The 16020-nt window shown below is 39.8% G+C and overlaps 1 protein-coding gene across 20 annotated transcripts in view; it reads left to right on the forward strand.

Moving 5' to 3' along the window:
* The window catches only part of NRXN3 (neurexin 3), a 1274597-nt gene that overhangs the window by 935707 nt on the left and 322870 nt on the right, over positions 1–16020 (forward strand). For all 20 annotated transcript variants that reach the window (XR_015741112.1, XR_015741113.1, XM_087922067.1 and 17 more), the window contains one exon: positions 11799–11980. Coding sequence is in view for 18 of the 20 variants with exons in the window: in XM_087922067.1 (XP_087778193.1) it covers positions 11799–11980 (182 nt within the window). In the remaining 2 variants the exon portion in view is untranslated. The remainder of the gene's footprint in view (positions 1–11798; positions 11981–16020) is intronic.

Here is a 16020-nt window from a genome sequence, read left to right on the forward strand (position 1 = left end):
AAGAATAGTACTCAGCTGAAATGTATAATGAAATAGCAGACACCTAGAGAATAGAAAAATCAAATGGATGGGAAATAATAGGCTAATTGGTCATTCTTTGTCTCTTGCTTTCAAAAATGTGGGCCTTTGCTAAAATCAGTTTCTCTGTTTGTTGAGCAATTGTTAATAAATATCCAGTTCTTTTAATGAACACAAGTAAAAATATAGTGCTATGATCTTTATTTACAAAAGATTACAAGGAAGAGAACAGACACATATAATTAATTAGGAGATAGTAGCAGGTTGCATATCCTTTGTATATTATTTCAGGTAGAAAAAGAGTTACAGTTTGCTGTTCTTAGATGATACTGGGTTAATGGAATGAACAGTATATTAATTAGTGTTATTTTATTGTCCTTCTTCCCCATTTCCCTTTGTGTGTGTGTGTAAATGTATTCATATGTAAACATACAAACATACATATACTTTATAATCTGTTATGATTGTGGCTTGATTGTGTAATTACTGAACACTTACATTTTACTAAATACATTATCTGGAGTTTATGTATCTGAATCTATTAATGGTACAGCTGTATTTTTCTGTGTTAGGGAGATGATTTCCAATTGCTCATATTTCTGTTATTACCAGATTTAGGTTATCTAATATTTGAAAACTTTGAACCAATGCAATTTTACTTAAAAGTACATTCTGAATTTAATTAGGATTGTATGATAAACAAATAGACACAATAATCTATACATGCTAAATCGTAAGAATGACTTATTATCCTCTTTTAATAGTGTTCTGGACTAGCAGGCTCGAAAGCCTGCAACTCTGATTGGCCCATGAATAGCAGATCGTGATTGGTCATCACAGACTGATGCGATTGGCTAGTAAACGGGCTGCCGCAATTGGCCCTGCCAAGAGCAGCAAACTCAAATCGCTTTCATTGGCTGCCTAGCCGCAGCCAGCCCTATATAAGGGGCTGCTGCGGCTGGGATAGCTCGCTCAGATCTGAAGTCACTAATAAAGAGCTGTTGTTGTTATCTGAGTCTTGCCTCCGTTTCTGAACCATCCTCCCAGATCTAACACTGGTGACGAGGATGGGATACGGAGGCAACAAAGTCTACTAGAACTGAGCTAGCTGAAGGAGCACGTGGCTGACAGAGCGCAACAACTGCAACATGGCCAGCAGCGCTATACCACCCGCCCCATTCGATCCAGCTAGCGAAGACTGGGACTCATATATGGACAGATTTCAAATGTTCCTAGAGTCCAACAACCTAAAAGATGCCATGCCCAGCAAGAAACGAGCCGTTTTTCTAACCTATTGTGGACCAGCCGTTTTTAAGATGGCTAAAGCCTTAGCGAAACCAGCTGAAGTTAAAACTATGGATTGGGACACCCTTGCTCCCATCCTGCGCAACCATTACGCCCCAGCAGTACCAATTCTAATTCACAGGCACGAGTTCTATCAGAGGGACCAGCGTGAAGGTGAGAGCATTGGGGATTTCGTGGCAGACCTGAGGAACCTGGGCAGTTTATGTGGCTTCGCCAATCTTGAAGAAGCCATGAGAGACCAAATGGTCCTTGGCCTTAGAGATCCAACTGTCCAGAGCAAGATCATGGCCAAGGGAGACATCTCGCTTGCAGATGCCATAGCAGACGCCACCGCAGCTGAAGGCACTCGTAAATCAGCAGCATGAATGCGCCGAACCAGCAGAACCAACCACCAACCCACCAACAATGCTGGGAAACCTTCATACAAGTACACACCGACCACCCATCATGAAGATGTCGAATCATCCTCAGACAGCGAGGAGGAAGAAGTCCACAGACTCCATTCAGATCATGAGCAATGGAACCAGCGGGGTCATAAATCCAACTACCAATGCGCCGGATGCGGGGGAAACCATCCTCGATCCGAATGAAGATTCTTAGACGCCATGTGTCATTTTTGTGAAAAACAAGGGCATATTGCGAAAGTATGCAGAAACAAAAGAAATTCCAGCCCCAGACGGAGAGGGAGCAGCCCAAAAAGGAATGATGGCAACTGCACCACACAGAGGGACTGCCCTGGCAACCAGTGGAACCAGTACAGCAAACCCTGGAGGTTTAACGGCACACCCAGATGAGAAGAGGCTCATCAAACCATCACCATCGGCCACGCTTCATCGCTTGACGCTAAAAAAATCCGTGTAAAGGTCACCATTGAAAATAAACCGTGCATCATGGAAGTCGACTCTGGGTCATCACTATCCATGGTATCCTGGAAAACACTCAAGCAACTGATCCCCAACATCCGACGCCAAGACCTCAGCAGTCAGAGACTCATACTGAAAGATTATCAAGGCAACCAGATTCCAGTCGCAGGTACCCGCCATTTCCAGGTCTCTTTCAAGGGACATAATGCAATTCTACCACTCACCATTGTAGACAGAGACCGGCCAAGTCTATTGGGCCTTCAGTGGTTCGCGCCATTAGGAATCGGAATGGCAGGCATCCATCATACTGAAGACGATGACTGGGAGGTAGCCCTCATCCACGACTTCAGAGAAGTGTTCAGCGAAAGCTTAGGCAAGTACAAGGGGTCCCCTATTTCATTTAATCTTCACCCTGACATTGCGCCCATTCGCCTAAAGCCACGCCGAGTTCCCTTTGCTCTCAAACCCAAAATTGATGAGCAACTGGACAAATTAATTGCACAAGGCATGTTAGAACCCATTGACCATGCCCGATGGGAGACACCAATTGTCACCCCCATAATGCCTGATGGGTCCTTGAAAATCTGTGGTGACTACAAGGCCACCCTCAATCATGCGCTACAGCAGAGCGCCTATCCAGTACCAGTCGTTCAGCATCTCCTGCATTCACTTGGGGGTGGCAGAATATTCGCAAAATTAGATCTGGCCCAAGCGTATCAACAGCTGCCAGTTGATTCCGAGACTGCAGAAGCCCAAACTATACTCACACATCGTGGTGTATTCAAATGCAACAGGCTCCAGTTTGGAGTAAGCGTAGCCCCAGGCATCTTTCAAAGCCTGATGTAGAGACTATTACAAGGTATAAAAAGGGTTGCGCCCTATTTTGATGACGTATTAATAGCAGCCCCAACAAAAAGTCAATTAGAGAAATGCCTTAGAACAGTCCTACAAAGGTTCAAAGATGCTGGCCTCAAGGTTAAGAAGGAAAAGTGCCAGCTATGCACAGAAAGGGTGGAGTTTCTTGGCTACCTTCTTGACAAACAAGGAATCCACCCTACAGAAAAGAAATTGGCAGCTATCAAAAATGCCCCAAGACCTAAAAACAAAACTGACCTCCAAGCCTTCCTGGGACTTATTAACTTTTATAACATTTTCCTACCCCAGAAGGTGACTGTTGCAGAGCCCCTTCATAGACTACTCGATAAAAGGGCATCCTGGATTTGGGGACGTCGGGAGGAACATGCCTTCCAGCAAATAAAAGACCTCCTTACCTCTGATGCAGTGCTAATTCAATATAACGAGACACTCCCCTTGACTGTTACTTGTGATGCCTCACCATTTGGGGTGGAAATGCCATATTGGCCAGCTACACTCCAGACTGACCACAACTTCCATCCCTGACCCCAATCTTGACACCAGGGGGGGAGGGGAAGCTGTGAGCCCGGAAATAGAACCAACACCTATTTATTCTGAACTAACACCGAATCACCACACCATAACTTGCAATACTCATCAGCTCTAGTTGAACCTAGGCAGACGAACACTTCACCAAGAAGCAGCAGCCAAGCAAGTTCAGCGAGCCCGGGGAGCCACAGAAGTAGCAACGAAGCTGAGGACTCTATCACTCCGGGGGCATCAGAAGAGAGCCCTAACCATGGCACCGGTTCACCGTTCCTGCTAGATCCAGCAAACAGTCCATCTGAACCCGAATTTGGACATGGACAATTGGAATTGCATAAGTCAGGTAGACAGGTGCGAAGACCTGCCTACCTGCGAGACTATATTACTCCACCCCTTAAACGGAACCGAGAGGGGAGGGGTGTTCCGGACTAGCAGGCTCGAAAGCCTGCAACTCTGATTGGCCCATGAATAGAAGATCGTGATTGGTCGTCACAGACTGATGCGATTGGCTAATAAACGGGCTGCGCGATTGGCCCTGCCAAGAGCGGCAAACTCAAATCGCTTTCATTGGCTGCCTAGCCGCAGCCAGCCCTATATAAGGGGCTGCTGCGGCTGGGATAGCTCGCTCAGATCTGAAGTCACTAATAAAGAGCTGTTGTTGTTATCTGAGTCTTGCCTCCGTTTCTGAACCATCCTCCCAGATCTAACAAATAGCACAAAATGTTTTCCCAGAGATGCTACCAACCTGTTGTAACAACTCAGTTTATAGGATTGTTACCTTTAATCTAGTTCTCTTCACAAATTCCTTGCATGAAGGAACAATGGTTGGAATTTCTAGCTGCCTACGACTATCAATTAAAGTATCGCCCAGGGAAATCTATTCCTCACACAGATGCCTTGAGCCGCTCACCATTACCCGAGCCACAGGAAGACCCAGCTCCCATGCTCCCAATACTACAAATCGAGACAATTCCCTCACCTCCACTAACGGCCCAGGACATCGCCTTTGAAACCAAAAGAGACTCTTGTTTGGCACAAGTTCTTGGCTGGGTGGAGAGGGGATGGCCAGAATACGAGCCTAAGGAAACCTTTAAGCCATTCAAAAACAGACAAACAGAGCTTTTCTCACAAAGAGGGTGCGTTTTATGGGGAGATCGAGTTGTTATACCAACTAAACTACAAAAAAAAAGTCCTGCAAATGCTACACGATGGACACCCGGGCATCGTGCGTATGAAAGCGCTGGCAAGAAGTTACGCCTGGTGGCCTGGTATGGACAAACAAATTGAAACCTGGGTCTCCTCTTGTAACAGATGCCAGGAAAATTACTCATCCCCACCAAAAGCTCCACCAGCAGAATGGGAAACACCCAGGGGTCCCTGGTCTCACATTCATATTGACTTTGCGGGACGTACTAGAGGCCACACTTTCCTAATAACTGTAGATGCATATTCTAACTGGCTTGAGGTCAATAAAATGAAAGCAACCACTACCGAGGCAGTCATCAACAAATTGAACAGACTCTTTGCCACACACGGCCTACCTGATGTCCTGGTTTCTGACAATGGGCCCCAATTTACTACCTTAGCCTTTGAACAATATCTAGCTGAACGGGGCATCCGACATGCACTCACATCGCTGGCTCATCCAGCAGCGAATGGTAGGGCTGAACGAATGGTTCAGTTCACAAAGAAAACCCTACAGAAAATGGAACAAGGTAATATCCACGATAAAGTCACTAGAATGCTGCTTCTTCAACACATCACACCTAACGGCACGACTAACACGAGCCCAGCTTAACTCCTGATGGCCAGGAAACTCAGATCACCTCTAGACCGCTTGCACCCTGCCTACACCCTGGAAAAGCCCTGGGTTCCAGCAGCAACCATCGCGCCTTTAAGGTAGGAGACCTTGTATTTGCAAAAAAAATTTCTGGGGATCCCCTCTGGATTCCTGCTCAAGTAACTCAAGTTACGGGTCCCTGCTCCTACCGTCTACTCACCACTGATGGCAGAGCATGGAAATGCCATATTGACCAGCTACGCTCCAGACTGACCACAACTTCCATCCCTGACCCCAACCTTGACACCAGGGGGGGAGGGGAAGCCGTGAGCCCGGAAATAGAACCAACACCTATTTATTCTGAACTAACACCGAATCACCACACCATAACTTGCAATACTCATCAGCTCTAGTTGAACCTGGGCAGACGAACACTTCACCAAGAAGCAGCAGCCAAGCAAGTTCAGCGAGCCCGGGGAGCCACAGAAGTAGCAACGAAGCTGAGAACTCTATCACTCCGGGGGCATCAGAAGAGAGCCCTAACCATGGCACCGGTTCACCGTTCACCGATCAAGGAAATCTCTTAAAGTATTGCTCTGAAGGCTCCAGTCACAATTGGTATAACAATGGATTTCTTTTTTCCATAAGCATTCAGCTTTGATGTAGAAGTTCTGGTACCATCAGTTTTTCCAATTGTTCTTGTGCAACCTTCTTTTCAATAACTGTTATATCAGGCATGTTATGAACAAGATGCCTGTCTGTTTGGATCTTAATGTTCTATAAAATCTTAACCCACTCATTTTCCAAAACCTCAACTTCATGGTCCCAGTAGTTTTTTTTTTCCCCACAGCCAAATCTAAGCTTCTGGCAAAGTTATTATTACTATTTTAATTTATTGGTTTCCCAATTCCAGTGTATAGTGGTAGCACAAAAATTAGAAAACAAACAAACATAAAAAACATTCAGTAAAACAGACAACCCAGATTAAAATGATCTAATAGGCCACAAAATCAACAATACAAAATAGTGGAGAAATAGTGGAGAAATATTAAGCATCAATCCCAGGCTAGTGATCAAAGCCAGGTTTCCCAGTTTTCCAGAACTCTTGGAATTTATCTCTTGCTGCTGTTCCAAATATGCCATTCTGAAGTCTTTTTTTCTTTAATTTGTTCCTTCACATGTGAAGAACATTTGTTATTTTGTAAAAAAAAGATGGAACTTACTGGCTGACTTTTGGCCAATCCCTGTTTCAGAGGTTTGTTGAAAGAATGAAAGAGGAGATTCAATTTGTCTTTTCCAAATATCTCCTATATGATATAGGACCTTTTAATGTTTTCATAGATTCACAGAGTCCTGTGCATCTTCATGTCAGATTTCATCATGCTCGGCACTGAAATGTCATGACAGGTTAGTCATTATAATTGAATGTAATTACCATTCTCTTGACATGCAGTGTGTGCAGCCAAGTAGCTCCCTGGAAGAAGTGTGTTCATCAGAGGGAGGGGATAAAAATTATTTTCAAAGGTGAAGCTTACATTCCTGCATTAAAATTTTAATTTCATTTTCTCTTATTTCTTGGACTCTGCCAGCCCTGTGCATGTATGTGAATGCACAAAATGATAAGAGGTTGAATAAAATTTATGGTATGAAATGGAAGAATGTGACATAGGGCTGACATTTTTCATGTCAATTATAAGTTAAACAATCCAGTTCTATGATACTAGTGAAAAATGAACTAATATATGAAAGGTCACACAAGAAAAAAAAAGATTAGTTTTATAAAAAGATGAACTACATTGCTAGCAGAATCCTCTGATGCTACTATAGGCAATTAAAATTGTGCAATGCATCATATTATAGAATAATAATAAATATAATTCAAAGAGCAAAGTCATTAAAAGTTTATTCAGTCAACTTGAGCTGTTATAATTGTCTGCATATGGAAAAAACACCAGTTTAATTCATTATTGCAAACTACTCAAATATAATTATTAATAATATAAATAATAACAGCAACAGTATTGACTTGGGATAATGTTGCAATTCCTGCTGACTGGTCCATGTTTTGACAGCAGGCAAGGAACATGTTTGCTGTATCTGAGCATGCACAGTTATATCATTATACATGACACAGGGATATGAAAGAAGGCTTTCACAGAGAGATCACTATATAAGCGGGCTTTGCTGTGAACATCTCAGATGGAGAACTTCCCAGGAAAGAATTGGCTATGTCAATTTTTTAAAAAAATATAAAAATAAAAAACTAATACAAAGTAATACAAATATAAACATTTAAAAATAGAAAGTGCAGAGAAAAAGAAAGAAAGAAAGAAAGAAAGAAAGAAAGAAAGAAAGAAAGAAAGAAAGAAAGAAAGAAAGAAATCTCATACCCCATATCTCATCTCTTCTTTATAAACAAATTTTAACAACCTTGTTGGACCAACTATATAACTTTCCTTTTGTTGTTAAGAAAGTTGAACTTTGAATAGTATTGACAATTTATTTCTTTTCATTTTCTCTTTGTCACTTCTCAGAAACTCCTTCATAAATTTAACATGTCTCTTGTAAATCCAAGATAAGAAAATCATCCAAGTTACTCTTGTGTTTTTTTATTCGTATATGCCTTTTAATTAATAAGACATCAGCTGGTCTCATTTGTAAATATATATATTTTGTAATGAACATTTTTCCACACTTAAAATCTTTATATTTTTAAAATAGGATTTCAAACAACCCACAGAAAATATTCTTATAATTACATTCAAAATCTTATTTCAAATCCATTGACCACTTAATCCATTTATAATTTTCCAAAATCAATGTTCACTTTTTGACAGCTTATTCCAAAATAAGGTTAAGTCCTTAAATGCATAAAACCTATTTCACCAAGGATTGAAAGAAATTCAAATTGTGTAATAAAACTTACCTTTCTGAAGGTTCTTAATATCCAAAAAGCAATTTCCCAAAATAATTAATTATGCAAACCTGGTATCCTTCTAAAGTTCCTAAACTGTTGCTTGGACAGAGATTGCTTTCCCTTAACACCCAGAGCAATAAAAATCTGCCAAAGACTTATGGTTTCCTTTCAGGGAGTCACTGCATGGAGCACTGTGAACTGTCCCAGGTCCTCTCCTTATCTGGACGGGAATTCTGATTCATTTATTGGTTCCGTGTTCTGTCACCATTACTGGCTCTGCTCTCTATGGAGTCCACCATTAGTCCACCATTGCTTCCTATGAAATCCTCTGCATCCCCAATCTTTAACATCATAAGCATTTGAATCTTAGATATTTGCCAAGATCAGTCCTTTTCAATATATGTTCTTTTTTTCTGTGTGCAAGCTGTTTTAAGTAAGAATTCTGAAAATCGTGTCTTAGAAAAAGCAGAAGTCTATTGGCAAAACCATGAACCAATATTAACAGATACAGTCAGAGACTCTGGGTTGTTCATGGAGGGTGAATAAACAGGGTCAAAATCAAACATTTGGCCAATTAAACCTTTGGCCCTTTTAACATGTGTGCGATGGATATGATGCACATTTTGACACTCCATTCCATGGATACTCCTGAGAGATCCAATGGATAAAGTGTTGGACTGTGAGACGCAAGTACACATGCATCTTCAGCTATGGAAGCTTATTCGGTAATTTTGAGCCAGTCACTCTCAGCCCATCTTATTTACAGGTTTCTTATGATTGCTCTTTGAGGAAAAATTAGAGAAGGGATGCTATATTTGTCATTGTAAGCTTCTCTTGGTAAAGTGGGGTATACATTTGGCAAATACATAAAATAAATAAACGTGTCTGATCAGCCATCTCTCAGGTTGCTTTGAACTGGATTCTTGCACGGGGCAGAAGAACTCACTACCTGATCCTGTTGTCACCTGCTCAAACCCCCACTCCTTTACCTTCAAACTAACCTAATCCCATTCCTAAGAGGTCCGTAAGGGGCGTGCATAAGCACACAATTGTGCCTACCATCCCTGTCCTATTGTCCCCGATTATCAGTTCCTATTTCTTATATTTAAACTTACGTTTATTCTTATTTCTATTGTATAGCTTTTGACAAAATAAATAAATAATAAATAAATAAATAGATAGATAGATAGATAGATAGATAGATAGAAAGATAGATAGATAGATAGATAGACAGATAGATAGATAGATAGGATTCTGTAGCTTTTCAAATTTTAAAGTTCTACTCTTTTAAAAAAGAAAGTATTTGCTTATTTCCAGAATGGTTCCATGGTGCTATTCTGTTAATGAGCCATTCTAGCTTTTACAGTCTTTTAGAAAATTAAGTTATCCATACCAATCATTGGAAGGCATGGTACTTCTGAAACACACAGAGTGCATAATCATACTCTAATCTCTGTATGTAACTTACTGGTTCTCACAGATGCTGCGGTTTAGGTATTTAACTATCCTGTGGATGTTCTTTGTTTTGCAAGTAAAACAATATTGAAATAGAAGGCACTTGGTCCTGCCTGCTGGCTGTCTTTATTGCAGATGCTATTTTTCTTTATTTGGCAACTGGCACCTGAAACAGACTTAAACAGAATGTGAAAAATAAAACCTATTTCATGTGATATATCTTTCTTTCAAAGTTGTCATTTATTTGATTGTGTTTCTCTTGACAATCCTATGTAAACTCACTGGGATTCCCAGGCAAAACATGAATATTCATTTTATCAATTCTTGGGAAATATTGAATGTATTCTAAAAGATTATCATGATGTATATTTCTTTCAGCGTCAAATGTTCTTCCCAAGATCTTATATTTACTTTTAGAGGAAACTGCTGATCAGAAATCTGATGGGTTTGATAAATACCCTTTCTGTTCCCCAGTGAAAAGCTTGTTTTCCATTTTTCTTGTCCACAAGTTATGCTTCATGAAGAAAAGATAAATTAATGAAATATATGTACTTGATTAGAAGATGATCCTGAATTTAAAACAATTATTTTGAAGAAATTGTGAACAGAGGAATTATTGAGTCTATCATCTGCACCTCTGGTTTGGTTCTGCAAACAGGACAGACACAGACTTCAGAGAATAATTAGGACTGAAGAAAAAACAATTACTACCCACCTGCCTTCAATCAAGGACCTGTATACTGCACCAGTCAAAAAGAGGGCTGTGAAAATATTTACAGACCCCTCACATCCCAGACATAAACTGTTTCAACTCCTTCCCTCAAAACGACTCTATAGAGCACTGCACACCAGAACAACTAGACACATTTTTCCCGCAAGCCATCACTCTGCTAAACAAATAATTTCCTCAACACTGTCCAACTATTTACAAAGTCTGCACTACTATTACTGTTAATCTTCTCATCACTCCTTATCACCCATCCCCTCCCACTTGTGATTGTAGGACTGTAACTTTGTCGCTTGTATCCTTACGATTTATATTGACTGTTTCCTAGTATGATTTGATTGTTGATTGTACCCTATGACTATCATTAAGTGTTGTACATTATGATTCTTGATTCTTAACGAATGTATCTTTTCTTTATGTATACTGAGAGTATTTACACCAAGATAAATTCCTTGTGTGTCCAATCATACTTGGCCAATAAAAGTATTCTAATTCTATTCTTGATAAAAGAAATAATACAATACCAACTTTATATTGTTGTCCACCCAACGTTCTACTGAAATATTTTTTTTCTCCTCCCATAATGATTGTGTGTAATGCTTTTGTGTGTTAATGGCATATATATCCAGAAGCCACACTTTTAAAAAAAGGCAGAGCTAAGATAAAGAATGTCATTAATTCTATTAGTAGCTTCTGATTAAAATCAACTGGTTGTAAAATAGCCAGTTAATAATAACCTTCAAAGGTTATTGAACCTTATTATTAATAACCTTTTGTAAAGTTAACTGTTTACTCCCAAGCAGTAGCTAATCTTAAAGGGAAGTGCTTTTATGGCTATCTATACCCATTTGCATTTTTTACCTCTCCCCATATTTTTAACAGACTAATATTATTCTCTGCTGTTCTTCTCAATGTAAGATGATGATCCTACACCCATAAATTTCATAGTAATTATAAGGGGGGAGGCTTGGCTTACTCTTACATAAATATGATATTTATGTAAGAGTAAGCCAGGGAACATGAAAAGAGTTTTTAGGCAAAAAAAAAGCCTTAACTTGATGGTTTGTCAGTGGATAAAACCTTTTAGAAATAATGTGTTATCAGCCCTGTGCTATTATGTAGTTGAGTCTACCAATGCTCATACTTTGCATCCGCTTTGTTATTAATTCATTTTGTTCACATCTTTAATTCAGACTTTAATACAAAGCCTTAAAGCTTTCATAACTTTCTCAAATGGAACCTTGCACTTAGATCTAGTACTATTGGATGCAGTTGAAATGTTAATATAACTGGCTAAGTTACCTCTATATGTTTTTTATGTGTGTGTTGCAGCTGGGGCCACATATATCTTTGGGAAAAGTGGAGGCCTCATCCTGTATACTTGGCCAGCAAATGACAGACCCAGTACAAGGACAGACCGCCTAGCTGTTGGGTTCAGCACAACAGTAAAAGATGGCATCTTGGTACGGATTGACAGCGCCCCTGGCCTTACTGATTTTTTGCAACTTCATATAGTAAGTACGGATCTTTTATCCTTCATTTTGCCTTCAGCTTTAATGGCTACACATATTCATTTAAGAAAAAATAAATAAAACAAAAACAAAATCCTTCTTATAAGTACATATTTCTAACAAGTATAATCTTAAACAACAATTAAGAAATTGTTTTTTCCATGGTGTACATAAAATGTATTCTGGATGGGACTAAAGATAATCTAAGCCTTTAAGTCTGCTTGTTTAATATTGTCTTAATATAAGTAACTATAGTTTTCATTGGACAAATATAAATTTATACTTTTGTAGGTTCAGTCCAGTGTTTCTCAAACTCTTTGCCCATAGCACTGTTTGACTTTGGTTTTTTTCTCCCTGGACTTCCTCTGTCTAGATCCATTACTAGATATGGATATAAGGCAGTAACTGGTACATTTTTTGGCATCAACAAAACATCATTTACATTTTTTTCCTTGTGTAATCCCAAATATTGAGGAAAAAATTACCAGCATCTCCTTGCTACCTATTTAACATGTCACCCTTACTACTTCTATGCTTGATTTCCTAAAAAAGCTTGAATGCATGCAATTATTTTAAAATTCCCCAAATTAAAACCCATAGTAACTAAGATTCAAGATACTATATGTATCTTGAATAGTGTAAACATTTAATGTATACATGGGTGTTCTTGAATATTTCAGGCATGGTTCCTGAAATATATAGAAATACACAGCTCCAACAGTTCAAGTAAAAAGAGTTCATAGTTTCAAAATCTTTTTTTAGATTATTGTGCTATGCTATGCTTATGTTTGTTCCTCATCCATGTTTGGAAATTGTACTTTTTTCTAAAGTGTGACCAGGTTGGTTTTTATAATAAGATTACAATGGTGTATATTGCACTGTTTTTCAGTCTTAATTCAGTTGCATTTTTTACTTACTAAATGATTTGGGGCATATAGAGAACCATCTCTTTGTTCATGTTATGAGGATGATTGAAGGATCATTATCTTAAGAAACTAAGTTGTTGAGTATTTAGGACAGGGCTTTTCCTAATATTAACACTGTGATTATGGGACTGTCACTTGACAAGAGTGAAATTGGATCCTTCGATATAGGGCATTGTGTAGAATCCTATGAGGTTTTCCGAATTGTAAGTTTTTTAATACCACATTGTTTAATAACTCTCTAATTGGAATTCCATTCTCAAATTAAATTGAATGAATTGTTGTCTTTGGTGAAGAAAGCAATTTTCAAGTTTAATGAAATAAATACAAAAGAATGCTATCCTACTGGAATCTCATTTGATTTGCTTTCTATCAGTAATACATGATTTTCTATAATCAGTTTTACAACATTGGAACTGTTAACTTGGTTTTCATGTCTTTGTCCTTATAAATGAATTTTAGTCTACATTACCCAGCCACTTCCCTTTTTTTGCAGTAACAATATAATCTTTATGGATTTGCTTCAGTTTATTCTTTATTGCTATATTACTATTTAAAACCTCTCTGTTTATGGTTATGCTTTTTAAAAAAACTCAGGTTGAGATGCCTATGTCATTTGGACATCTCATACATGAAGATACATACAAATACACAGATATAGTCTCTCAAAATCAAACACATAAAAACATACAATATCCTTCCCTCCTCCTTTCCAAGCTAAACTGAATTTAATGTAACAGTTGTTGAATACCTTTTTTATCCCAAGCCATCTCTGTCTCCAGAAGTTTTGAATGAACCCAAGGGGCTTCTATATATGCATTCACTCTATCCCACTCTACTGCACCTTAACTGCGGGAACGTGTGATCTACAAGAAGCAAAAATTGCTCGCAGACAATAAAACAAGGATTTAGCAGGACATCAGTGGCTTATGAAAGAGATTGTACTGCTGACATCTAAGTAGAAAGAAACATTTTTCCTGGTTTTTAGAGCTTTATATTTCTGCCTATCACCTAAGTATTTATTGAAAGAGTATTGAAATATTCTTTCAATATTTGTAAAGGAAATAGATGGGTCCTGATTCCACAAAAGGTGTTAAGGACTGAATCTGGCAAGATTTTTTATCCTTATATCCAGAAATCCCCAGTTTATAGCAAATGGTTATATAAAGAAATCTGTGTGACGGCAAGCCTTACTTGAGAAAGATTGGAAGAAAAAGCCCAGAATTTAAATTCTGAAGCTATCCAATAAATGGCTTTAACTTGTCTTCACTGCACAGAAGTAAACTATGTCCATAGTAGTTTCCTGATCCACAAATTTAGTCAGTTTGTCAAAGAAGGCAATAAATTTTTCCTCACATCATTTGTTTTTAACACATCCATGTTGGCTTCTAGAAATAGTTTTACTCTTTTCCAGGTGCTTGCAAATCTGCTGTTTGATTTTCTTTTCCAAGATTCCCAGATATTGATGTCAGGCTGATCAGTCAGTAATTTCCTGGATTCCTTCCCCACCCCACCTTTTTTTTTTTTTTTTTTTTGAAGATTGGAACTACATCTGTTCGTTTCCAGTCTGCTAGTAGTTCAGGAGGTTTAAAAGATTATGCTCAGTGCAGGGGTGGGCTTCAAAAATGTTAGCAATAGGTTCTCTGCCTGGTTGCTGGGTCAGCATGGCCTGGTGGGCGTGGCCTAGTCAGCCTCCTGCACCACGGCAGGTGGCGTTTTTGCCTCCTCCTGTGTACCGGAGGCTTTCCTGAGCCTCTGGGAGGGTGAAAATGGCCTCCCCGGGCTCCACAGGCTCTCTGGAAGCTAGAAACAGGCCGGTTTCCAGCCTTCCCAAACTTCTGGGAGGCCCATTTTTTGTCGTCCTGAAGCCTCTGTGTGTGCTCTGCATCCAAAATGGGCTGCCTGGGAGGGGTGGGGTGGGCGGCTCCAGCCAGGAGTGGGATTTGGGGGTTGTCCAAACTGTTCAGAATCTTAGCTAGGGGTTCTCTTAAATGCCTGCAAACCCCCAGCAGCCCACTCCTGGCTCAGTGGCTCTGAGATCACATCTGCCAGCTCCTTCAGAAACTTGGCATGTAATCCATTTGGTACTAGCAATTCAAATTCATCTAGACTAAATTGGTGACTTGTACAGTTAGGACATTGGGTTGGAGATTAGCAAGCCTGCGTTTGGAACCTGAGTGTTGCTGTGGGACCAGACATGACCAACTGGGTGTCCTCAGGGCAATAGTGATGTAAACAGCTAATCCTTTCATCCCGGAAGTGCCTTGGTGCTTCTGACAACAGTGCCATGCATTCTAGAGTGTATAGGTGTTATTTTACCATATCCTTACCTTTTTTGACATGTATACCTATTACATATTCTAAAGCAAACTGTTAAACTCAAGGCCAGTGGGCTAGATCTGGCCTGTGGGGTGCTTAAATCTGTCCCATAGGGCTGGTCTGGAAATATCAAAGGAATGGCTGCAGTGCCTCTGGTGCCTAAAATGGGCTGCATGTGGACTCCCTGCACCTTGTTTTCATTCTCCATGGCCTCCTGTATCACTCTGCTGGCTGAAAAATGGGCCGAAAATGGGTGTGAAAATAGCCCCAAAACGGCCTAAAATAGGGCTTGAAAATGGGATAAAAATGCCCCCCAAAATGGGCCAAAAATGGCCAGCAGAGTGCTGCAGGAGGCCCTGGAGGGTGGAGGGTGAAAACGAGACACAGGGATGGGCCTGTGTGTGGACCCCCACACCCCATTTTGGGCAGCAAGGTGCTTCAGAAGGCATCCATCCCACCCCTCCTGCTGTTCCCCCCTCGCTGGCCCGCGGAGGCTAACTACAGTGCTGATCTGGCCCTAGAAGAAATACAGTTCTACATTATTGCTTTTGATAGGTAGGACTATTTTTTTTTCTTTTGCGTAAAAATAGATGCGAAGAATGAATTAAGCAAGCTGTGCTGTCACATTCTTGTCATCTCTGTTAAGAGGACCAATTGTTTCCTTTATTTCTTTCCCCCTTGTTGTTTACATGTTGAGCATGGATACATGGTGATCATAGCACATGGAATGAACCCAATTTTCTTGGTTTGTGTGATATCATTAACTGTAATCTAACCACATAAACTGAGTTCATGCAGCAT

Source organism: Pseudonaja textilis, chromosome 1 (assembly GCF_049901715.1).
Source record: "Pseudonaja textilis isolate UNSWEBS1 chromosome 1, rPseTex1.2, whole genome shotgun sequence".
NCBI lineage: Eukaryota > Metazoa > Chordata > Lepidosauria > Squamata > Elapidae > Pseudonaja > Pseudonaja textilis.